The sequence below is a fragment of the Pantherophis guttatus genome, chromosome 1 (genome assembly GCF_059756535.1).
Source record: "Pantherophis guttatus breed Tessera chromosome 1, ASM5975653v1, whole genome shotgun sequence".
In the NCBI taxonomy this organism is placed as follows: domain Eukaryota; kingdom Metazoa; phylum Chordata; class Lepidosauria; order Squamata; family Colubridae; genus Pantherophis; species Pantherophis guttatus.
Genome location: NC_142063.1, coordinates 239,878,407 through 239,903,801, shown reverse-complemented (window position 1 = coordinate 239,903,801; position 25,395 = coordinate 239,878,407). Strand labels below are relative to the sequence as shown.

General features: G+C 37.6%; 1 protein-coding gene across 3 annotated transcripts in view; it reads right to left on the bottom strand.

The window, feature by feature from the left end:
- FUT9 (fucosyltransferase 9) overlaps window positions 1-25,395 on the bottom strand; it is an 82,352-nt gene that overhangs the window by 18,954 nt on the left and 38,003 nt on the right. For 2 of the 3 annotated variants that reach the window (XM_087882586.1, XM_034409021.3), the window contains exon 2: window positions 8,694-8,800. The exons of the other annotated variant lie outside the window; for it this stretch is intronic. In XM_087882586.1, coding sequence (XP_087738712.1) covers window positions 8,694-8,727 — 34 coding nt within the window. In that variant the 5' untranslated portion in view covers window positions 8,728-8,800. The remainder of the gene's footprint in view (window positions 1-8,693; window positions 8,801-25,395) is intronic. 3 annotated transcript variants of the gene reach the window in all.

Genomic DNA, 25,395 nt, shown 5'->3' with positions numbered 1-25,395 from the left:
GGAAGTGAGTACACCCCTTCACATTTTATAAATATTTAACTATATCTTTTCATGTAACAACAATGAAGAAATGACACTTGACTACAATGTAAAGTAGTGAGTATACAGCTTGCATAACAGTGTAAATGTGCTGCCCCTCAAAATAATGCAACACACAGCCATGAATGTCTAAACTGCTGGCAACAAAAGAGAGTATGCCCCAAGTGATAATGTCCAAATGGGGCCCAAGTAGCCATTTTCCCTCCCTGGTGTCATGTGATGCGTCTCAAGTGTGAAGGGGAAGCAGGTGTGTTAAATTTGGTGTTATTGCTCTCACTCTCTTATACTGGTCACTGGAAGTTCAATATGGCACCTCATGGCAATGAATTCTCTGAGGAGCTGAAAAAACAAATTGTTGCTCTACATAAAGAAGGCCTAGGCTATAAGATTTCCAAGACCTGAAACTGAGCTGCAGCACGGTGGCCAAGACCATACAATGGTTTAACAGGACAGGTTCCACTCAGAACAGGCCTCGCCATGGTCGACCATAGAAGTTGAGTGCTTGTGCTCAGCATCATATCCAGAGGTTGGCTTTGGGAAATAGATGTATGAATGCTGCCAGCATTGTTGCAGATATTGAAGGGGTGGGGGTGGGAGTCAGCCTGTCAGCGCTCAAACCATACACCGCACGCTGCATCAAATTGGTCTGCAGGGCTGTTGTCCCAGAAGGAAGCCTCTTCTAAAGATGATGCATAAGAAAGCCCGCAGACTTAGGAAATGGATTCCTGGAACCATGTCCTGTGGTCTGATGAGATCAAGATAAACTTATTTGGTTCAGATAGTGTCAAGCATGTGTGGAGGCAACCGGGTGAGCAGTACAAAGACAAGTGTGTCTTGCCTACAGTTAAGCATGGTGGTGGGAATGTCATGGTCTGAGGCTGCATGAGTGCTGCCGGCACTGGGGAACTACAGTTCATTGAGGAAATCATGAATGCCAACATGTATTGTGACATACTGAAGCAGAGCATGATCCCCTCCTTTCAGAGACCGGGCAGCAGGGCAGTATTCCAACATGATAATGACCCCAAACATACCTCCAAAATGACCACTGCCTTGCTAAAGAAACTAAGAGTAAAGGTGATGGACTGGCCAAGCATGTCTCCAGACCTAAACCCTCTTGAGCATCTGTGGAGCATCCTGAAACAGAAGGTGGAGGTATGCAAGATCTCTAACTCCACCAGCTCTGTGACATCGTCATGGAGGAGTGGAAGAGGACTCCAGTGGCAATCTCTGAAGCTCACGTGAACTCTATGCCCAAGAGGGTTAAGACAGTGCTGGAAAATAATGGTGGCCACACAAAATATTGACATTTTGGGTCCCATTTGGACATTATCACTTAGGGGTGTATTCACTTTTGTTGCCAGCAGTTTAGACATTAATGGCTGTGTGTTGGGTTATTTTGAGGGGACAGCACATTTACACTGTTATACAAGCTATATACTCCCTACTTTACATTGTAGCCAAGTGCCATTTCTTCAGTGTTGTTACATGAAAAGATATACTTAAATATTCACAAAATGTGAGGGGGTATACTCACAAGTGACATACTTATATATAAACTTGCTGAGAACACTGGAACAGGGGTCAAACCCCGTAGAGTTGCACAAGACCAAAAAAGCAAGAACCACAGAAATTGTTAATGTTTGTTGGGGTAAATAAGGAATATTGAAAACTGTAATAGGGATTGTATAGTTAATTAATTAAGACAGAGTCTTTAAAATATTTTCCGCAGGTTTGTCCCCACTGGGTCTGATTTGCTGTTTATAAAATATGCTGTCAACTGATTCTGTTGTTATCTCATTCATATCTTTCTCAGTTCCTCCAAAATCCAAAGGTAAACATTGCAGCAAGTAAGCCATGTTAGTTTATGGTAGCTTTTTAATAAATGTTAGTCTGAATAGAAAAGGTAAATGAGTGATAAAGACTCTGAGACACATCGTAAAATATACTCTTTCAAAATACTTTTTAAAGCTGGATTAGTATTGACAAGCGTGTCCTATTGAAATTATAGTAAGAGGTTATCCTAATTGGTGCATAGGTAGAAACATAGAATGCATAAATTGGAAGAATCATCTAAATTTGTCCACTGTTCAGTGCAGGATTCCATCAACCTAGACAAAAGACCATCTGATTCTGCGTGAAGACTTCCAGTAAGCCTACAACTATTCTCAGTAGAATTCTGCTTGATTCAGAAAATTTCTTTCAACGTTCACCTTGATTCTTCTTTAATTTCAATCTATTGGTTCTTGTCTTGCCCTGAGTTCCAATAGAGAATAGGTCTATCCCACTTCAGATAGGATCTAACCAATGCATAGTATAGTGAAACTATTAACTTCTTGTTACCTGAACAAAATGGTTCTGTTGAATGCAACTCAACCTGAGCAATCTTGCTCAGAAACTAAATAATCTGTTCTGGTACCATGCCCAATGTAGAATAACACTAATTGATCTGTAATATCCTAGGTTTTCCATTCTTGAATACTGGGATTAAACTGTTTTTTCCCCAATCTTTTTGCAATTTATCAATTTTTCAGGAGTTTTCAAAGATTAACATCTGGCAGTTTTGAGACCACTTCTAGAGCTTCCTTCATCTTCTTAGGATGTAATACTTCTCACCCTGGAGACCAAAATTGTTTAGGGTAGCAAGGTGGAACCTAACAAACTAAGCTGTCCCCACTGCCTTTCACGAATCCTGTTAATAAGAGTTCTCTTTGCTTTCTGACAGAAGGACAGACATAGGAGGTAGAGGATGTTACTAATTAGCAGCCTTCCTACTGTTATATGCCATGTGCTGTGGAATATTCATATCCCCTCCCTTAACCATGTTCAGTTCTGTGCCTATTTGCCCAGCAATTCTCTACATGGAGTCCTTGCTTCTATTGCCTTCCTGCTGTCAGTTTACTTTTTTCTTGATAAAAGTGCCATTAGACTTGACAAATACATTTTTCCTTCCCTTGTGAAATACAACTCTTTCTGCTTAAGAGTTACTTACACTTTTGATATAAGCCATGGCCTAAGAATGCAATCTTTTCTCTTTTTTTCCCTTAACCATTTCCATTCATTTAGGAAAGATATTAAAGGGAACATTAGGACAGGGATGGTGGGCACACTGGTGCTCTTATGCACGCCCCTTACAGACCTCTTAGGAATGGGGTGAGGTCAACAGTAGTCAGTCTAAGGTTAAAATTTGGGGGGGGGGGGGTTGGGATGAAACCAGAGTCAGGTAGTGCATTCCAGGCATGGACCACTCTGTTGCTGAAGTCATATTTTCTGCAATCGAGAATAATTTCACATATGTGAAAATGGTATTGTGCCCCAATTCCTTCACCTTTCTATTCAGAAATTTTTAATCACTTGTAATTTTCTCAGGTTGATAAATATCGTTGATACATGCATCAGAAGGACAGCACACTTCTCGTAATAGCTCTTCTTTCCAAATAGAATTGCTCTGTCCTTTGCGATAATGAATCTTCCATCACTACTTTTCTTTTCCACTCTGAAGAGAACCTCAGTTTGTTGATTTCTGCAGAGTTGATAATATCCTCCATTATCTCAGGTGACTGAATCTTTGTTTCAATGTCAAAAGCTTGAAATGTGTAGATAAACTTCACTGATGGGTCTCTCCTTTTGGTTTGTCTATTCTTGATTGCTACTTGTGCAAAGTAGGAATGCATCTTCTAGATTTAATTTTATTGCAATTCATGATATTCCCTGCCAACATAGCTAGGCTGGAAAGTGTAGATTCAATTACAGAGAGTACCAATTTGAGAAGTCTGTTAGGACACAACCCAACATTCAAGATTCCTTGAATGTGCAAAGTTTTGCTACAGAGGCAATTTTTTTGGCAAGTGAAAGCATGTCCAAAATGCAGAAAGTAACCCCGCCTCTCCTCCAAAACCCTTTTTTCTTAAAGGTCATTTTTTAAAAAATGGCTTTGCAGACTTCTAAGTAATTTCAATATTTCTAACATCACTGACTGTATTTACATAGTGTTTTAGATAACATGTGTAATGAAATGTTTCATCATCCAAATACATTTTGAAATAGATAACTGTTGATAAATTGAAATGAAATCCATTTCACCATTTTTTAACTAGCTACTGAACTGAACTGAAAGTAGTTCTGCAACAAAATTCTTATGAGAGTTTTAAATCAGATTAAATATGTCAACCTCCCAAGAGAACACTGGAAAAGATATTTCTAATTAACATTTTGTTTCAGACTTGAAAGCCTAATTTGGAAACAGCTGAGGTTCTAATAACTTTAATTCTATAGTTATCCCCCCCCCGTAGGAATTTACATTGCCACTTGCTTAGGTAAAATTAGAGGGTATTTCTTAGAAATAATGTTACCAAAGCAAATTTACCATAAACTATATTTTGCAATGCCACTTCTTACAAATCTAAGGACAATAAAAAGACTACTATGGCAGTTACTTCAGACAACAAATAAGTAAATTGAGATTTCTAGGTTAATTAAGATGAATCTAAATAGTGTGGCAAAGTCATACTCTGCAATGACAGGAGAGTTTATCTTTCACCAGTAACCTCTGACCAGATAGTGTGTCCCAATGGAAGAATTCAGATAATGCCTAACAGAAGTTATCTTGATGAATGTTCAGGGAATGCATACAGGGTGACCTCTTAAAAGGTGAAAATGTTTTAAGACATGCCAATATTTCTGGACTAAACTGATGCCAGATTTAGTAGCAGCTCAAAAATTACTTGTCCAAATCAGTGTCCCGTTGTACTCAGTAGAGTCATTGGTGCTCTCTAAACTAAGTTGGTTGCTTGCAAACATTTTGTTACCAAACTAGGTAGTATCTTCAGTGCTAGAAGGGAGTGGGGTTTGTTCCCCACTCCCTTCTGCCAATGACATGCCCTGCCAATATTGGTGAAGGTGTTGTTTTTTTCCTTGCTAGTTCCTTGATTAGGCTGCTGTTTATTCTTTGATTGTTTGTCTTGAGTTGCTGTCTGAGTTGGTAGTTCCTTGATTAAGGTATCGTTTACTGTTTGATTGTCCAGCGCTAAACCCTGCTTATCTCGATGTTGATTGTTGACAACACATAGAAATGTATTGTTGTTCTTTAGCTGTCTTTCTTAAATGCATTTGTGGAGGCAGAGATACAGTGAATTTAATATAGCAGCACCAACAATAGCATATTTTGGCAGATTGGTCAGGGATAAGGTGACTTTTGTCAGTATGTAATACTTATGCCTATATTTTAAAATGAGAAAATGAATTCAGTCCAGAATTAGCCCCATAGCTAATAAACCATTGGGAAAATGTTTTGTGACCAAGCAATACTGAATTAGCTAAACTGCTTCTTGAGAAAAGTACTATAAATTACACACTTTAAAATCACTTGGTGTGATCTCGCACCTGATACTCTTCAGCATTGGCTATGCTGGCCAGAGCAGTTAGGAATTCTATTCCAGTAATTACACACACATTTCTATGCTAAGATAGTTTTTGCTACTATAAATAGCTTTAGATTACTGTGAATGACACAATTTACATAAAAATTTTGGAAATCCAGCAACTGATACAATACTACTGAATTTATTTTGTGTTTTGTGCAGTTTTCTAAAGCAGGACATGCTTCAGAAAAATGTTTTCAGGTCAATCTACCATGGAATTCCAGCATGGCTTAGAAAGCTTTTATGTTTTATAATGCATTCTCAATTCATATTGTATCCTAGTAAAGCCTGCTAGGCATTATTGTTTTCTCATGCAAGATCACACACTGAAAACACAATTAATGTGCCACTACTAGTTTCTGCATCGTAGACTATATTAAGATGAGTTATTTTGCATATTATGTAAAGGGAACAGTCCACACACAGAAATTCCCAATTACTAATTTATTGTTAAAGCCTATGCACAGGAATCTTCTCAGACTAACAGTTAGCACCAGGCTGGAACTAGAGAAGATTCAAAGCATTTAAGGGGGCATTGGACTTAATTAGTTTGTGGCTACTTAAGATTCTAAACTGATTCCTCTTTTAGCTCTTTCCCCTTGGCTCTGCCAGGCCTTCTCTTACACTAAGAGGAACAGACAAAGTTGAAGGCCAGTATATTTGTACATAAAGAAACTGAAGCTTTACTAGAATTCACTTCAAAATTATACTTGCTAATTACTTCAGATGCTTATAGAAAACTCCACTGCATTTGTATTAGTAGACAGGACAAGAAGCAATTTATGGAAACTAATGAAAGACAGAACCAACCTAGAACTAAGGAGAATTTTCCTGACAGTTAGAACAATTAATCAGTGAAACGACTTGTTTCCAGAAATTGTCCAAAACTGGAGGTTTTTAAGAAGAGATGGGACAACTATTTGTCTGACATGGTATAGGGTTTCCTGCTTGAGCAGGGGGTTGGACTAGAAGACCTCCAAGGTCCCTTCCAACTCTGTTATTCTGTTGTTGTTGTTATTATAATTTTTATAATCCATACTTATGGCACCAATCCTAATCCCATAAAAAAACCTGCAAGATTGGCGAAGAACAGTTAAAACATCTATTTGGAAAAGAAAAACATCAAAGAAAGAATATCTCAGAGTAAAGTAGAACAATTTACATGATTCAAATGGCAGAATTGGACTTGTTTTTTTCCAAATTTTAAATTATATTACTGTCATACAATAGATATTGAAAATATAAATTTCCCATATACTAGAATGTTAATGCTAGAAGTGCATAAAAATGTTAAAAACTTAAAAGGGCATAATATCAGAAGGGCTTGCTAACAATCTGGAATTTCAGAAAAACAATAATAAGTTATCTACTCTTTAAGTTCATTAAATAAATATTTTTTTTATTCTGGAGACAATTATTCCAAGAAAAGTTTAATTAAGTGCATAATTATTTTTAAGACAAACAATAAAGTATGAACAATTATACAGAATCAAGACAACTTAGTAGGATGCATATATAAATTGCTATTAAAACATGACATAGATATAGAAGAAATAAGTTTGCATCTATTTAAATCCTGCTTTTCTTACTTTTTTTTAAAGTAACTCAAGAAGACAAACATATTTAACACTGCTTCCTCTTCCTATTTCCTCATGATAACAACCCTTGAGATGGGTTGGATGAGAGACAGTGATTGGCCCAACGTCACCCAGGTTGTGACTATAGTGAAGTAAATGCCTTCACTAAAAATGGAATGTTGGAATCTGGATGAAAATTGTCCAGAATTGTTGACTCCATGTTAGTTTTCTCAGAAGGGGAAGCACCACTGTTTTTTTCAAGGTAGAAGTTTTCCTTGAGATGAATTCATTACTGCTATGGACTCATTAATGTATAACCTCCCTGGAGGCTTTGACCAACAAGGAAAACCATGTTTCTAAGAAACAAGTGGTCTGCTAAAAGAGCCAAGGATCTTGTCTACTTCATTAGGAGTTGCAGGTTTTCATTAATTGATTGATTCTCATTCTCACAACTCTAAAAGCCATCAAAGAACAACAAAAATGAAAAAGAGGTTATAACAGGAACACAGCTATCAAAACTCTTTCCAAGTAACTGGACAAACTTGCTTTAGTCACCTCAATTGGACTTAGTCAATTTGGACTAATCATGTTTGGACTATTGCAATAGACCAAACATGAGGTGACAAAGGCATGAACAACTGTGAGAAGAGACTGCCCATTCAGGAAAAGGCAGAATTAGTGCATCAGATGAATCCTGGTGAAGACTCCCTAGCCAGAGGTGCCATCGCTCCTTCAATAGGAACTGAGAATCCAGGAGAACCACTAAACTTGAATGTTCCATATAGAATAATGCAAACTTATGCAAATCTAAAGATGACACATTATGGATCCTTGAAACAGGCAACCACTCTTGCCTTCTTGGGATTAAATGTGAGCATGTTCTCTCCTCTCCAGATCTTCACAGCCTCCAGCTCTGGAACATGACCCTGATAACACAGTTTGTTTGGTCCAATGAAGGAGATGTAAATTTATTATCAGTGAACTGATGATATTGGACCCTGTGTCAATGGATGATTTCACTCAGTGGGTTCACACACATTAAATAGAAGAAATGAGATTGTCCTACAAGAAAGAATCTGAAAGCTTAACCTAATCCTCACAAACTCCCTAGCCAAAGCCAACCCAAGAGAAAGGAAAACCAGTATAACATCATACATCCCATTCCTAAATCATGTAGTCATCCCAGAAGGGTATCAAGATTAATCATACTGAAAGCTGATGAGAGAGCAAGAAGAGCTAGGATGGTTGAATTACTCTTATCCCTTTCTTTGATCCAGTAGTCCCTATTTGGGGTATTAATCTCCTTAATCCAGGGCTCTTTTCTCGAGAACCTTCCTGAGAAAAGGAAGGCCAGAAATTGGATGAAAATTGTGAAAGAACTGTTGCATCTAGTGATGGCTTCTTTAGAAAGGGCCATACCACCTCCATCATCATGACAGATGACACCATTTTTTCACACACTGACTCTACATGGACCAGTGGGATGGATCTAATCAACAGTGGTCAATTTAGGGTATGGTCCATTTCCTCAGGAGTTATAGAGCAAAACAGTTCCAGGTAACAAAAAATAAATTAAACATCAATCAATTCACTAGGACTGTTTCTGAAATAATTGTGGCCAGAAAATAAATCAAAGAATAGTTCACCCACTATTTACCTCCAAGCTGAACAGAGAAACAAGGCATTCTCATTCTTTGAACTGAAGTTGAAGCAGTCCTTTAAAAGAATCTCTAGAAATCTATTGTTGACAATGGTACCCCTCACCTGTAGAAGAGGGAGATAAATGAAAATTACCATCCAGAATAGCAGGTAATTGGAGCAGCAGTAATAGACCACTGTCACTATCACAATTGCATAATCCAAGCATCCTTTCTTTAAAATAAGCAGACAGACAAATCCTCCTCTGTTTGGGGTGTTGGACATTTTACAACTATTCATTTTGTATCTTAGATTGTACAAAAGAGAAACAGACATTATTCTTTCCTGAAACATCTTATTCCTATATAGGTAATATTGACTTACGACCCGTTGCTTAGCAACTGCTCAAACTTATGATGAACCTACCCAGGGCTACTTATGAACCGGATTTGATGTTCCCATGGTCCCCCACTTCATGGTCATAGACTGCATTTTGGGCACTTGACAACCAGCCCGCATTTGTAGCATCACACAATCATGTGATGATTTATGAGAGTTTTTGCCGAAAACTGGCATTTATCTTTAGTTTCTGACAAAAATCACCTATTGTAAACAATGGATTTGCTTAACAACTGCAGTGTTCCCTTTACAACTGTGTTTGTTTAATGACTGCTGCAGAAAGGTCATAAAATTGGGCACCATCATGAGACCCACTTAACAACTGCCACAACTTATTACTTTAATTCTGGGCTCAATTATGGTTGTAAATTGAGGACTATCTGTATACTACATTCCAGTATTTAAAAACCCATTCAATAATTACATGATTGCAGTTCTGATTTGTAATGAATATTATAAATCCTTAGATTGTACCATATCTTATTAAAGAATAGGAAGGAAGGAAGGAAGGAAGGAAGGAAGGAAGGAAGGAAGGAAGGAAGAAAGAAAGAAAGAAAGAAAGAAAGAAAGAAAGAAAGAAAGAAAGAAAGAAAGAAAGAGTGAGTAGAGGAGCTCTATACTCTCTTACTTATTTCTCATGCCAGGAAGGAATTGCCAATATGAAACTGCAGGATACATAACTAGAGACGGATAAGTAATACTTGAGTGGTATCTCATGCCATCAGGTGACTACAATAGTGTTAAATGATAACTTTTAGAACACATTGATCTAACCACTCAAATAAACAATTAGTATCCAGTTCAGAACTTAAGAATTATACAAGAAATGCATTCACAAACTTTTCAGCTGAGATACTACAATGAGAAAAGCCAATTATTCCAAGCTACTACATAAAAAGTAGCTTGCTATCTTGATCATCTTTCATTTTCTTTTACCTTACATCATTTGGTGTATTTTGACCCACTGAGAGTCATTTGGAATTGGACAGGATCAAATCCAATCTAATCAAATCAAATCCTCAATTCAAAAACAACAGTGCTCTGTAACTGATAGTCAGAAAATAATTTGTGCTTGCTCTGTTGGTTAAGACACAGGACTAAAATTGGGAAAAGCTGTGTTCTAGTTCTGCCTTAAGCCAACTAGAAGTCAATAGAGAGATTTTTGAGCCAATTACCTTTTTTCAATGCTAGGAAGAAAACAGAGGCAAACAATTTCTGAAATAACATAAACTAACAATCAATATACCATACAGGTGTCTAACCCAAGGCCTGGAGGAACAGCTAAGTCTTGAGATCTTGTTTAAATTAAGTCAGGGTGCACATATATAATTAAAGTTTATTGCCAGATTGCCAGTATTTTAGGATTCAGAAAAACACTATGCACATTGGAGAAGCGAGAGGAGCAAGAGGGTCAGAAGAGACATGCCACAGCAGCAGTGAGATGGCAAAAACTTTCACATAGGTTTCCCCTTTGTCATGTAGTTCATGTCTCTACTATTCGTCTTAGCAACCATTCTGGTTATGATTTAGGGAACAAATCGTGGTCATGAAACAAGGAGAGGCTATGAAAGCAAAGGAGTCCTCAATGTTAACCTATGGCCTTGCCAATACAAAATAAGTGAACCAAGATTTTTCCTCAGTTCTCATAATAGATGAAATTTTTATTGACTTATTATTTTATATCTAAACAAAATCTTCTATCAATCAAGCAATGCAAAAGCCATTTCTGCCTGGCGAAACAGCCCATATTCCAAATTAAGTGATTCTTTCTGGTGCTAGCTTTCAAGGAATAATGGACCACACATGTATAAAAGCTAGCCATTCTGTGATACATGTCCAGTAACTAAAGGCAGTCTCTAATGTATATGGAGTCTGAAGCCAAAGACACTGTAAACCACATTTGTCATACATTGCAGGTTTCTGTAGTAAACCAAGACCATCCAAAATCAACTTCATTTCAGATGTAGACTTCCATGAAACCCTATGCTCAATCTAGTTCTTTGGCATTTTGCAATTTTGTAAATGTGTCTAGTACTAATAGAAAGCTCATTTTCTTGGAATTGTTAGGAAGATGATGGACGGGAGCGATAACAGACAGTGACAAGAATCCAGAATTCCAGTCATGACAGCTTCCAAGCTAGCTAGTTTAGCTGCACCTGAGTCTTTAGAAGGACATCTCAATTTCCATAGTCAACAAGGTTTGCTCTCTCACCCCACTAATGCCCTGGTTTAATCTAGAGGGCTTATACCAGTGATGGCTAACCTTCTTCTCGTTGTCTGCCTAAAGCATGCGTGCACGCGACAGCAAACACACATGCCAGCAGCCATAATGCAATGTACCCCCCCGCACATGTAACCCCCTGCCCCCCATTTTGGGCCTAGCATGCCTCCCGGCAGCCTCCTGGGCCCAAAACTAGGCTGGGGGGGGGCGCTGCACCCCCGTGCGACCCTCGCGCATGCCCTCATGACCTCCAATCCCCACACACACCCGCACATCTCCTGCATGCACCCTACTCCCTGCGCATCCAGAAAAGTAGCTGGCCAGCCGGAGGCGCGTGCGTGCATGGGCGGTGGAGCTGAGCTGGGCGATGGCTCACATGCCCACAGAGAAGGCTCTGCATGCCAATTGTGGCACGCGTGCCATAGGTTTGCCATCATGGGCTTATACTGTATGTGAGCACAGGCAAAGAGGAGCAACACTTGGGAGAATGACTTGAAGCTAAGCAGCACCTTTGCCTTGTGTCTTGTTGTAAAGAAAGAGCAACCAAGCCAGTGGTGAAATCTAAAATTTGTTACTACCGGTTCTGTGGGCATGGCTTGGTGGGGGGGGTGGGGGTGGGTTATGTGACTGGGTGGGCATGGCCAATTTTTTTTTTTTTTACTTTTAAAACCATTTTTTCTACAACCTTTTCGGGGAAGAGGTTGTAAATAATGCTTTCAAAAGGCTCTGACGATCCTAGCTGAGTTGCCTGATCGGCAGAGGCTTTTTAAAAAACCTCTGCCGATCAGGCAACTCAGCTTGGATCGTCAGAGGCATTTAAAAGAAAAAAAGGATTCTTTTAAAAGCCTTTGACGATCCCAGCTAAGTCGCATGATCATCAGAGGCTTTTTCTTTTACTTTTAAAAGCATTTTTTGGCTGAAGAGGTTGTAGAAAAAATGCTTTTAAAAGTAAAAAAGAAGCCTCTGATGATTGTGCGGCTCAGCTGGGCATGGGGGGGAGGGCAGGGATTTTTGCTACCGGTTCTCCGAACCACCCGCCTCCATCGCTACCGGATCAGGCGATCCGGTCTGAACCGGGAGCATTTCACCCCTGAACCAAGCTGAGGCTGTACAAAATTCCCAATGTGTGTAAGAAACTCTGGAAGGAGAAAAGAATTATATGCACTTATCCCACTAGAACTTAAAGAGAAAGAAATCGACTAAGTATGTCAAAACATAAGCACCTAATCATGGCTAGGCCAGATAATTAGAATTGGGAAAGTGAAGCTAGCCCTGTCCAGCCAAGACAGCAGCTTTGTATTAGGGAAAAGTGTGAAATGTAATAAAGGGATGTGTAAAGCTTTCATCCAAGCTGTGGTGTGTCCAATCGTAGCCAAAAGAAATCACCACACCAATACAGATTCTCTTGGAGGATGAAGAATGTGGGGAAATTACACGACATGCCATTTAACAGGTAGTTCCTCTCTGCAGCAGTCTCCTCTATTAAAAAATAAACAAAATAAACAAAAACTGCATTTATTCAGCCGGAATTAGTTACATACTTTATGAGATGAAAATGTAATCTCTTATGGCCAAGCTCTAAGGAGCTGTGCAGTTTTCTAATCACAGCCATAACTTTGCCTTTTAACAAATGACATCTCAAAGGAATTATTGATAATAGGAAGACCTTTTTAAAATTAGCTATACTGTATTTTTGCAAAATAATGGAAGATTCAATTTTATTATTGACTGACTCTTTGCAGATTGATAAAACAGTGCTACCGGTAGATTTTCAAAGTAGAATATAGGCATGTGCTAAAGAAATATTAATCACTTTACAATTGTAAACTTGACAATTTAGAACAGGAAATTACAATATCGCCTTTCCATCACATTAAATAATGATTTATCACTGAAGTTAGCATTTCCTAGAATTTGTCCATATTCATGAGTTCTTAAAATTTCATGCTGAAACTTCATGATAACTGTTGTTTTCATTATTAAGTAAGATACAATATTTAAAATGTTTCCTGGCATAGAAAGGATTATTGAACATTGTTAATTAACTATATAGTCACCAGTTTAAAGAATAGTAGGAGACATGGGTCAGTTCAACCTCCAAGAAACTGCAACTGCAAAAAAATTTCCAAAGATATAGTTTTATGGTAGCTGCTACTGGATTTTGATTTAAAGGGGAATAAAACTAGTTAACTCATTTTTTTCTCTACTTTTTCCCCCATTTCATACTGGATATGTGCAAAAGAGATATTAAAAGTATGAATTTTGTAAATTCAAAGAAAATTTCAGATCCCACTGTGGCTTCTGCACCATGGTAATTAAATATTCCAACCAGTGACACTTTCTCGTGTGTGTGTGTGTGTGTGTGTGTGTGTGTGTGTGTGTGTGTGTGTAGGTAACATGTTACTCAGAGGAAAGTATGTAATTTGTAATTTTTCGATAGCTTGACCAATTTTTTTCTTTAAAAACAATGGCTAAGCTTTTAATTCTATATCAAGGTTAAAAAAAGCTCAGCTACAATGAGGAATAAAGTCCATTAATGGAACATATAACAAGGTAGCCACTGGACAAAGAAGACATTCACCCTGAATAATTCAATTTATGTACACAATAACACACCGGCATTACATTGGCATGATTGTTTCCCCCCCCGCCCTTGATTTTGGAATGTGTGGCCTCTAAAAATGGACCTTAATACAACTAACCTAGTCATTATTTACCATATATTTAAACTTTCATTGTCATGATCTTTAACTGGGCAAAAGAGCATCATAGGGCAACAATTTTTGAACCAAGGTAGTTCAAATGGGCTAACTTACAGAATGTGTCCAAAATCTGGGACTCATGACTACTACAGGAATGAAATTTGGGGAGGTTGTGGCTGTCTCAGGGCTACTGGCCACTGCTGCATTGCTGCGGTGGTCACCTGATCTTCATTTTCAATATTCTATGACAGTTTCCCAGCTTGTCTTGCAATTCCTCCCTCCCCCCGCCCAACAGCAATCATTTATCTGGGAAAGGAAAGGGCAGAAGGGAAGGGAAAAGAGCCTTGATGGTACAGTGGTCTAAGCACCCTGTTATTAACACAGCTGCCTGCAATTACTGCTGGTTCGAATCTCTCCAAGGCTCAAGGTTGACTCAGCCTTCCATCCTTTCTAAGGTAGGTGAAATGAGGACCCAGTTTGTGGGGGCAATAAGCTGACTTTGTATAAAATATACAAAAGTATGAAGGCTATTGCTTAACGCATTGTAAGCCGCCCTGAGTCTCCGGAGAAGGGCGGCATATAAATCAAATTAAAAAAAAAAAAAGGCATAGGCCTTTCCTGGCCTATGCCATCTCCCATATGCTCCCCTGACCAGCGACATCCATTCACATGCTTTCTCTGACCTATGTCACCCACCAGCACCCCCTTCCAAACCGGCACCGCATCTCTGGTTCGTACGTGGCACTTCTTGGGCAACCTCCTGTTCCATTCCTGGCCTGCACCTAAGAAAATATTTTTGAACACTGAAGAACCAAAAAATCCACACAAAAACTACTAAATGCTTCAAAGCTACAGTACCTTACTTGTTTCCTTGCTTTGAAGCCAGTCAAAACTGCTTCGGAAGCTTTGTACAACTTACATGGTAGTTCTTTTAAAAAATAATTTTATTAAGGATTGCAATTGAAAAGATAAAAACTAATACAAATTAAAAGTAAAAGTGTAAAAAATAAAATTACAGAGAAGAAAAAAGAGAAAAAAACATATAAAGAAATTTCCTCTTTCATCACAAGTATAAATAATTTTAATACGTTTTAAAATGCAATAAATACTCTCTTTTCCCCAATATCTCAAACTCTTAATTATAAACAAAATTTTTAAAACCAGTCATTCATTTCTGGTCAACTAGTCTTATTAATGGTTACAAGAGATACTGCAACTACATATCTATTTTAGCCTTAATCAAATAAACCATCTTTATATTCCTCTCCTGCACTTTTAACTATCTTGGTTTTTAATCCTTTCAAATAATGTCCTAGAAATAGATTTATTTTGATTTTTTCTTTGTTCAATCTAAGTAAATCCTTCAAAACTTTAACAAGTCTCTTTTGTAAATCCAATTACTTTTCTGGCTTTTTATTTATATATCCCTTTTGATTATTACAACATCAATCAGTTTCATTTGTATAGCCAGCATATTAACTTTTTCGGTGCTGAAAAGGCTAGCTGTCACTGGTCTACACACATAGAAATAAACAAACAGATATATAGAAAGAAACCTATTTACACCATTCAAAAGAGATAATAAAAAGCTAAGGAAACAAACAAACAAAAAACCCAAAACCAAACCAGAACAAATCCTCTAGCAAGGAACACCCAGATAAACACCAGTCAAACAATAAAGCAGACAACAGACTAAAGGAACTACAAAGGGGGAAAAAAAACTGACACTCCTCACCAACAGGGCAAGCTACTGTATATTAAACAGGGAGCAAATTCAATACTTATTAGCACTGAAGCTATTAATCAGTTGGATAATGAAACGTCTGCAAGCAAACAACCAAGTTCAAAAAGCACAAATGATTCCACTTTTATCAGTACCATCTATTTGGCTTTAAATATGTCACAGAAAAATAAACCATGTTTATGTTTTCTATATGGGAATCCAGTTCTAATTTTCATCTTCAGAAAAGTAGTGAACTTTATTAAACATTTGCACCATATGCACATATTTGCTTGTTACAATTCTCCAGACTGCTCACACTCTTGCTCAATGTTCTGTTGTATAATTAATATGACTCCAGAAGATATAGATCAAAATTATTTTTATAATGACTGAATAAAAAACAAAATTTTGTGCTCCTAAAATGATTCAGACTTATCACTTGATTACTATTCAACATTTCATAGCTCTCTGTGACTGCAATATCAATTCAAGATATAAATCTTTTTAGTGAACATCATGGCTTATAATATGGATTCTATCCACGTTAACTGATTTTTTTTCCCCCATGGCTCATGCATACTGTATATGCAACAGTCCCTTAATGTTACCCATAGTCCAGATAAAAGAAATATATAAGTGGATGACTTTCTACAATAATGAAATCATGAATGATTTAAAAAATAAAGGATTGCCAATGTTCTAAAAGAAAAAAAAGTTAAAATCTGATGATGAAAAAAAATCAATAACATCTCCTTGGCTGCACTCCTTACATAATCAATATCTTATACTTCTGCTTGGCAAACAGTGAAGGAATACTGAGCCCATTTCCTACGTCCTATCTGACACATATAACATCAGTCCTATAGAAGACCTTTTTTTACTCACAAATCAATGTCTCCTGAAATCAGATTGAATTAAACAAACAAAGCAAAAGCTGGACTGACTCAGCCCCACGGAGCTGAAGTCCTCCAAAGGCAGCCCTTTGGCCCTTAAGGAGCTGCTACTAGAAGGCTCAGCCCAGCGCAGGGCCAAATCCCTCTGGCAGAGAACCCTTTTGCTCTCCTATAGCTGCTCACTGGAAAGACACAACTTTGTCTAGGTGCTGAAATCCCTCCAGCAGGCAGCCTTTTCAAAGAGGCTGGCTGAAAATGATCTGTCCTGAAATCCAAGCAGGATTTTGGCACAGAGTGTTTGTAGGATGGGGCATTTGCAGCCAGCCCACAGAGTCAAAAGGACTGCCTCTCATTTCTGCAAATTGATGCCCTGTACTGCAAGTGCTCTGTGCTAAAATCTTGCTAGGATTTTTGGATTTTTTAGCACGTCCCTAGATACCAGAGAGGCGGCAGCAGCTTGCAATCTTCCCTACTGGCTTCTCCACTGACTTTCTGGGAAAGCCAGCAGGGAAGATTGCAAATGGCAAGCACATAATTGTGGGGCACTTGGCATCCAGTCATAAATGTAACAGGTTGTCAAGTGCCCAGATTGCAATCAGGTGACTGTGGGAGAACTGCAATGATGTAGCTTTGGATACAGGTCACAATTCATTCAGTGCTGGCATACTTTCAAACACTCTCTGAACAAATGGTCATCAAGTGAGAACTTACTGTATCCAGGGTAATTTACTTTGAAATGAACAGTTACCATTTTTATACATTTCATCTGAACACATTTACAGTAATTGGCTATTAATTTTAATATGGAAACATCATTTTACCTGAAATCTTTGATGTAGCTTGAGAAAAACTAAGAGATTTTGGAGACTGCTACTTTCTACTTTCTACACATATATCCTTCAAGCAAATTATTAAAGCTTTAAGTTCAGCAAGCAGAGTAACACAGAATGTAACACAAATCAATCAATGCATACTGTATTTTAAAAGACAAAATAAAAATAGGTACTAAGGATAAAAGATGTATGAGAAAAATAGACAATTGCTTTATTAGTTCAAAATATTGTGGAGATATGTCTATTGCCTATGTTTCTAGGTACACATTTATTTATTCTTTCATCATATTTATATAGCTGCCCATCTCACAGGAAAGTGATTTTAGGCAACACATTATAAAAAGCAGCCACAGAATTGAAATATTAAGACAAGTACAATTAAAAACATCTAAAACAGGGGTGTCAAACTTGCATCATCACGGCGTCATCACATGATATCAGGACTTTTTCCCTCTTTGCTAAACCAGGCGGGGGTGGGGCCAGCACGTGACGCAACCGGCCTGTGGACCGCAAGTTTGACACAGCTGATCTAAAACATTATTAATAACAAGACAATAGAAAAAATGATGCTAAAAATTATTTCATTAGATCACTGTTTCTGTGAGATCCCCAAGCCTGTTGAATCAGGCATGTTTTGAAGGTCTTGTAGAAGGATATCAAGAGGCCAAGGTCACCTCGGGGTGGGGGTGGGGAAATGTTCTACAACAGGGGTGTCAAACTCGATTTCATTGAAGGCACATCAGGGTTGTATTTGACCTCGGGAGAGATGGAGGAGCATGGCCAGGGTGAGCCCCCCATCACTTGTGTTGGGGGCGCCTGAGTGCTCTGCCAGCAAAAATGGGCTACCGAGCTCTGTTTTGGTTGCGATGGCCTCCTGCAATCCTCTGCCAGTGAAAACGAAGTTTGGGAGGCTCCATGCGGCCTTCCCAAGCTCCGTTTTCTCTGGCAGAGGCACTGCGGACTGGCCCTTTACTGGGTGGCACTGCGGACTGGCCCTTTACAGGGTGGCCCCATGGGTCAGATTTAAGCACCCTGTGGGCTGAATCTGGTCCACGGGCCTTGAGTTTGACCCTCCTGTTCTACAGGTGCCACGGCAGAAAAGGTTTGCCTCCTGGGTCCTGCCAGATAGAACTCTTTTGCAGATGGGGCTCACACAATACCTCTCCTGCCAAACCTAATGGAAAAGGCAGATGCAATCATGTAAAGGTGGTCCCTCAAATCACCCAATTCCTGCCATTAAGGGCTTTAAAGGGCAACATCAGCCCCTTGAATTAGACCCAGAAGCAAGCTGGCAATGAACGTAGCTCTCCCATGTGTCATTCTCAGAAAAACAAAAGGTAAGTAGAGACAGAGAAAGAGAACAAGGAGGGAAAGAGAAAAAGAGACTAAATGTATAAAAAAGAAAAAAAATAGCAAAGGAAAAAAATACTTTCCCTTTCATCAGGATAATTTCACTACTTTAACCCCTTCTCTAACATTGCACATTAGCATCTCTTATCCATGTCTTATCTTTTATCTATTAGCAAATAACAGCCTCTTTGTTCAATTAGCAAAAGTTTAAGATACTACAGTAGATTCTATCTATCTATCTATCTATCTATCTATCTATCTATCTATCTATCTATCATCTACCTACCTAAACTTTACACAAGTAAATCAATTTCATATTCATTTCCACAGCACTTTATTTTCTCTAAAAATACAACAAAAAATCCTCTTCCCATGTCTTATATCTATCAACAAATCTTTAAAGCCTTTTATACATTTATTCAAATTTAATTAAGAAAAATTCCACCAGAGTCACCAGAAAAAACACACTGAAAATAATGTTGCACAAATTAATTTATCGTCTTCTCTTCATCTTCTCTAAATGTCAGTACTAAAGCTAATAACTTCCCCTAAAAAAAACTTAAAATAATCTGTAAAGCACTCAAGAAAAACCTGCTAAAAAAAATCCTGATATTCATGTTAACATTGGTCAAGTAAGCCAACTGTACAAACATTTTTTAATTTTTTTTGAATGTCTTGATATTTATTTCTCTTAAGTAATAATCCAAACTTGATTTTTTCTTTCTTTATCACTTTATCTTATCTCAGGAATTTCTTCATAAGTACAACACATTTCTTTTTAAAGTCCAAACTAAGAAGATTGTCCAAGTCACCTCTTCTGGTTTATTATTTGTATGTCCCTTTACCTATTAAGCATCAGTTAGGTTAATTTCTAAAGTCTTGCAAAACATCTTTGTCTGTGTCATTCTTGTATTCTGTCAATTTTAAATCTGTATCGAAAGCAGATTCTAATTATATCCTCTTTCATCTCTTCTTTTGAACCCATTTTATGCTATCAGACAATCTTAAGAGAAAGTTTGGAGTACATTATTGCCAATCATCCTTGAATTATTCCACATTTAAAATACTTTTCTCCAGTTTATATTAGTGGATCTTCTCCTTTAATCATAATCTTTAATTCTTTCTGGTTGCCTCTAGTAAGCAACCTTCAAGGACACTTCTTGTGTTTTTCTCTAATCCACAATATTTCCACAGGGAAAATTTTCTTAAATTCAAAATCTTCATGTTTTTTCCATTGGATTTCAAACAAGCCACAGGAAGCATTCTTATAATCATTTCAAAATCTTATTTCCCCCTTAGTCCATTTAAAAACTTCCAAAATTAACATTCTAATCTCTCTTTTGCTGCTTATTTCTAAATTAAAAAAAAGTTTTTTCTTTAATTCTTAAATTAAATAAAACTTCTTTCACTTAAATTCACTGAAGGAAAATCACCCAGTGTAATAAAACTTGTCCTTCTGAAGGTTCTTAGCATCCAAAAAACAATTTACAAGCCATTTCTAGTGAAAGTAATTAAGAAAGGTTGTGATGAACCCAGCATACAGAACTCTGAAACCCAACAAAGATAACTGTTTTAAGGTCTTGTCATGGGGAACATTTGTGTGGAGCACTATGAGCAATCCCAGTCAAAGAATGGTACAACTGGTGCACAATATTTGAAGCCGTGCAAAAGTCATCCTAGCTAAGATTGCCACCTGCTCATCAAGCAGGAATCATGAGTCTAGAGAATACTCAGATTATGCATTCATTCTGTTTGGATCAGTACAACCCCATCCACTAACATAGATGATATAGACCCTGAACCAGAGGGGAACAAGACCCAGAGGGCACCAAGACTCTTGCCAGGGTTCATGAGGGGAAGCTGTACTTTCCCATTCAAGCCTTCACAGTCTCCAGGCATTGAGCTAGGATGTCAATAGCACTGATTAATTCTCCAGGGCCAGAGAGGTATAGCTGGGTATCAATAGTTGCTAACCTGGATGGGGAACACACTTCAGCTGAACCCTGGTAAGACAGAGTGACTGTGGGTGGGCCTCTCTGCATCCAGGAGTGTTTCATCTTTGGTTCTCAATGGGGTTTTATATTGTAACATTTTATTGTACACCATCCAAGGTGGGTCCTTTAAAGGGAGATGGGTAGTTCAGAAATGTGATAAGCAAGCAAGCAAGCTAGCAACATACTGATGATACCTAATCCTATGGCAATGAATAATCTCACCCACCAAGTTCATGCAGATATTGGATAGGAGGGGAGAGAGGACAGTAATGCTACAAAACCCCACAATGTAGGAGCCAAGGGAGGAATCTCTTCCCTTCAATCACCACCAACTGGAATTGGCCGCAAAGATAGGTGGAGAACCAATTGACTCTCTAAATGGATGCAGGTTACCAGCTGTCTGCAAGGAATATAAATCCTTCCATTCTATCTTGTCAGAGCTGAAGCTGCTTCTTGGATGAGAAGTGAAATGTCTTCAAAAGAAAAAAAAACAAGAAAGTTCAGTTGTCTCCTGAAAAAGCACCTTGGGGATAACCATGACCTGGATGACTGAGAATCTCTACAGACTTTTAATTATACAATTTGGGATGAACGCCCTTTGAATGGTATGGGAGTAGGAATCTTGACTGTAAAGGGTGCAGATAATCCAAATGGTTCAGATGGTATTGCCATGACATAAATTCTCTTCTATCCTCAATATACCTACAGATCAAACAACTGTGCCAAGAAAATTCCAGCTTAGTTGGGGTACATCTAGAATTAATAAGAATTAATATAAGGCATGCATTTCCACATCAGATGTTCAACTTTGGGCAAGATGGGGCTTTATTTATTTTATTTGTAAAGTGGCACAATTTTGTATCTGCTCTTGCCTCTACAAAATTATTTTCTCTGTCAGATTTTACAATCTGCATTGCAAACATTTGTCTTTAAATTAACATTTTCACTGTGATACCAACTGTTGGGCCAACACCAACAGTCTTATTATAAAGCTGATGTACCCAACTTCCACAAACAGAGGAATAATAGAAATTAATAGTAACTACACATTATATTCTCTCTCAACATATTATTTTACAGGACTTTGCATTTAGTCAAATCTCAATACCTTGAGCAGAAGCAGTCAAATTTGCATCCTGGAAATTGCACTCATTACCTCTTTTGATATGTTTTGGTACCATTTTATTTTTTAGATTGTCCTTATGGGCTCTATCATAAATGTTTTGTGATCCAATTTTGAGTTTCCATGTGTGGATCATTGACACCAGACCTCTCTCCTATAGGAATGGATATATCCAATTAATCACCTTGAACCAATAAAAGACTTCTCCTTTATCACCAGTGTGTACTGTGGCTTTCTATCTCTAGGCTGGATTCAAAAATGACTCTATTTTGTCCAAATTCATTTAGATAAGAACACTTTTCCTCAAAGACCATTCTTTTTTCAGTGCTTTAACTTCATCTCCTATTAAAGAAGAAATGCTGCAACTTCTTCTTTGTTTTCCAAAGAAGATAGCAAGAGAAAGAGGAAAGTTACAACAGAAGGGAATATATGCAGTTTAGGGTTGAATTGTGAAGTCCTTGGTGCTCTCTGAGCTTGGTTGTTTGCTTGCAGACATTTCATTACCAAATTAGGTAACATTATCAGTGGGAATAACTTTTTATTATTTATTTATTTATTTATTTATTTATTTATTTATTTATTTATTTATTTATTTATTTATTTATTTATTTTTTATTGGTTCGATTTATATGCTGCCCTTCTCTGGAGACTCAGGGCGGCTTACAATGTGTTAAGCAATAGCCTTCATACTTTTGTATATACCTGCTTAGTAGGGCTTTTGCACCCCCTCCCAAGTGGTGTTCTTTTTTATACAAAGTCAGCTTATTGCCCCCACAAACCACGGGTCCTCATTTTACCTACTTCAAAAGGATGGAAGGCTGAGTCAACCTTGAGCCTGGTGAGATTTGAACTTGCAGTAATTGCAGGCAGCTGGTGTTACTTAACAGCACTTTAGTCTGCTGCGCCACCAAGGCTCTCTCTATATAGTAGCTTGTCTTGTGTTGATGGGAGTATGGTTTTCTCCTTAGTAGGTTGATTAGGGTACTGTTTGTTCCTTGTTATTAGTGAGAGTAAGTTTACATACTGGTAAGTTTATATATTGGTGAGGATATAGTTTTCTTAGTAGGTTGATCAATATATTGCTTGTTGCTTGTTTTCAACCAAATCTACCAAAGAGAAAACCACAGTCCCATTAACATTGGCAGGGCAAGCTACTGAATATAAGCAGGGAACCCCACACTGATATTACCTAGTTGGGCAATGAAACATTTTGAAGCAAACAACCAGAACACCAACCCAAGAACTCCAAAGAGGGACATCATCAAAATACATAGTCCTCAACCTACAACCACAATTTAGCCTGGAATCATGTCATGTCAATAATTAAGCAAGTCATCACATGACTGACCCCTATTTCTTGTGGTGGTGCTTAAGTAAATCACCATGGTTGCAAAGTTAAGCAAATGACCATGGTGATTAAGTAAACGCATTGTCCACAATGGGTGTTTTTTTTAGCTGGAAATCAGAAGTAAATGCTGGTTTTCAGGAAAAAAATGTCATAAATCGTGGTCACATAGTCATAGGATGCTGCAAATGTCTATAAATGCAGGTCAGTTCCAAGAGCCCAAAATATGATCGTGTAACTGCGGGAATGGTGGTGGTGGTGTTAACTTCAAATCTGGTCCATAAGTACCTTTTTTGGGGTCCATCATAACTTCAAACATTTGCTAAGCAACTGGTCTTAAGTCGAGGACCATTTGTATTTGTAAAAAAATTCTTTAACTCCTGCAAGCCGTAGAACACCAACAATACAGTTTAGCTCCACCTCTTCTGATTATGTGCTATCAAATGGTTTTCAACTCCTAGCAACCACAGAGATAGATTTTCTCCGTGATGATTTATCCCTAATCTGTTCTTTCAGGTCTCCTAATGGTGCACTCATCGCCACTGTAACTGAGTCCATCCACATTGCTGCTGGTTGTCTTCTTGTTTCATAGTTCCCATGACCGATCCTTTATTTTTAACAAAAGGAAATCAGGCGTATTTACTAAAAATTAAGTCGATGTGTTCATTATTCTGTCTTTTTTTTTTAACTGACTGAACCATCTCCAAACAAAACAAAGCCTGTCTATGGTATCTATTCACAAGCAAATACTGTTGTTCCTGGAAACCTGAAAAATTTTATCTATTGACAAGTAGTACAAGATAATGAAATTACCTGAATACAAATAAACAGCCTTCTAATTTTAAAGAGTAAAATCAAGAATGACCACTCTTTTCATTGTTACTGATTCTTTTAAGGCACTGAAAAACAAATAAAAACGTCAAATATATGTTACTATTAATAAAGGAGAATATTTGTAGCTCAGGGTTGACATGGGGGGGGGGTTCTTGGTGCTCTCTGATATTTCTTTCTTTCTTGCAGATGTTTCATTACCCAAACACTGAAGATGTTAGCTAGTTTGAATAATGAAATGCCTGCAAGAAAACAAGCAAGCTCAGAGAGCACCTCATATGTTAACTATTCTTAAAAATGTGCCTAAACAGAATTTGAATACTATTTAAGGTTCCAAAGAGATCCTGAAGTAAGCACCTAAGAAGCCTGAGTGGCGTAGGAGGCTAAGGCAGCATTTAACATCCAGCTGCCTGCAATTACTGCGAGTTCAATTCTCACCAGGTTGACTCAGCCTTCCATCCTTTCTAAGGTGGGTAAAATGAGGACCCGGTTTGTGGGGGCAATAAGCTGACTTTGATTAAAATATACAAAAGTATGAAGACTATTGCTTAACGCATTGTAAGCCGCCCTGAGTCTCCGGAGAAGGGTGGCATATTAAATAATAATAATAATAATAATAATAATAATAATAATAATAATAATAATAATAATAATAATAATAATAATAATAATAATAATAATAATTCAGTTAAACTTATTTTCAGATAACTAAGTACTGGATTAAATACTTTCTGTACTGTTGTATTCATCATATTGAATAACCCTGCTTTAGCTTTTTACAATTCAATATAGTGTAACCTAATAGTATAAACATGCTGATGTCTGTACCTGAAGAATATAAATAAAACATAGGTTACATATGTTAGTAAAAATGTATCACATATTTTTATTAGTTTCATCCACCAAGCTTACCCAAGAACCCAATCACATGCTACATTTGCAAGATGAGCATTAATGTTTTGCAGCATTAATTACAGGTAACTAGTATTTCTGAACAAAATCAGATCCTGTGTATACTCCATTACACAAAGTAAGATGTATTTTGGTTCTGAGTGCACATAAACCTTTTGACCAAGTCTTAATTTGGTCTATATTTATGTGTTTTGTATCAAACAAGCATATTAATATTTAATTCCCAGTTTACATCAAGTAACATCTGGTACATGTTCTGTACAGAGTTATAAAATAAATAATTTTATCCACTGTCTTTTTAAAAATGCAGATAAATAATCAGTTTTGCATTATTTTCATGAAGGATCTTCTCTTTTCTTTTTCCCGTTAACTTGGAGATTAATGTTGAGTCAAAA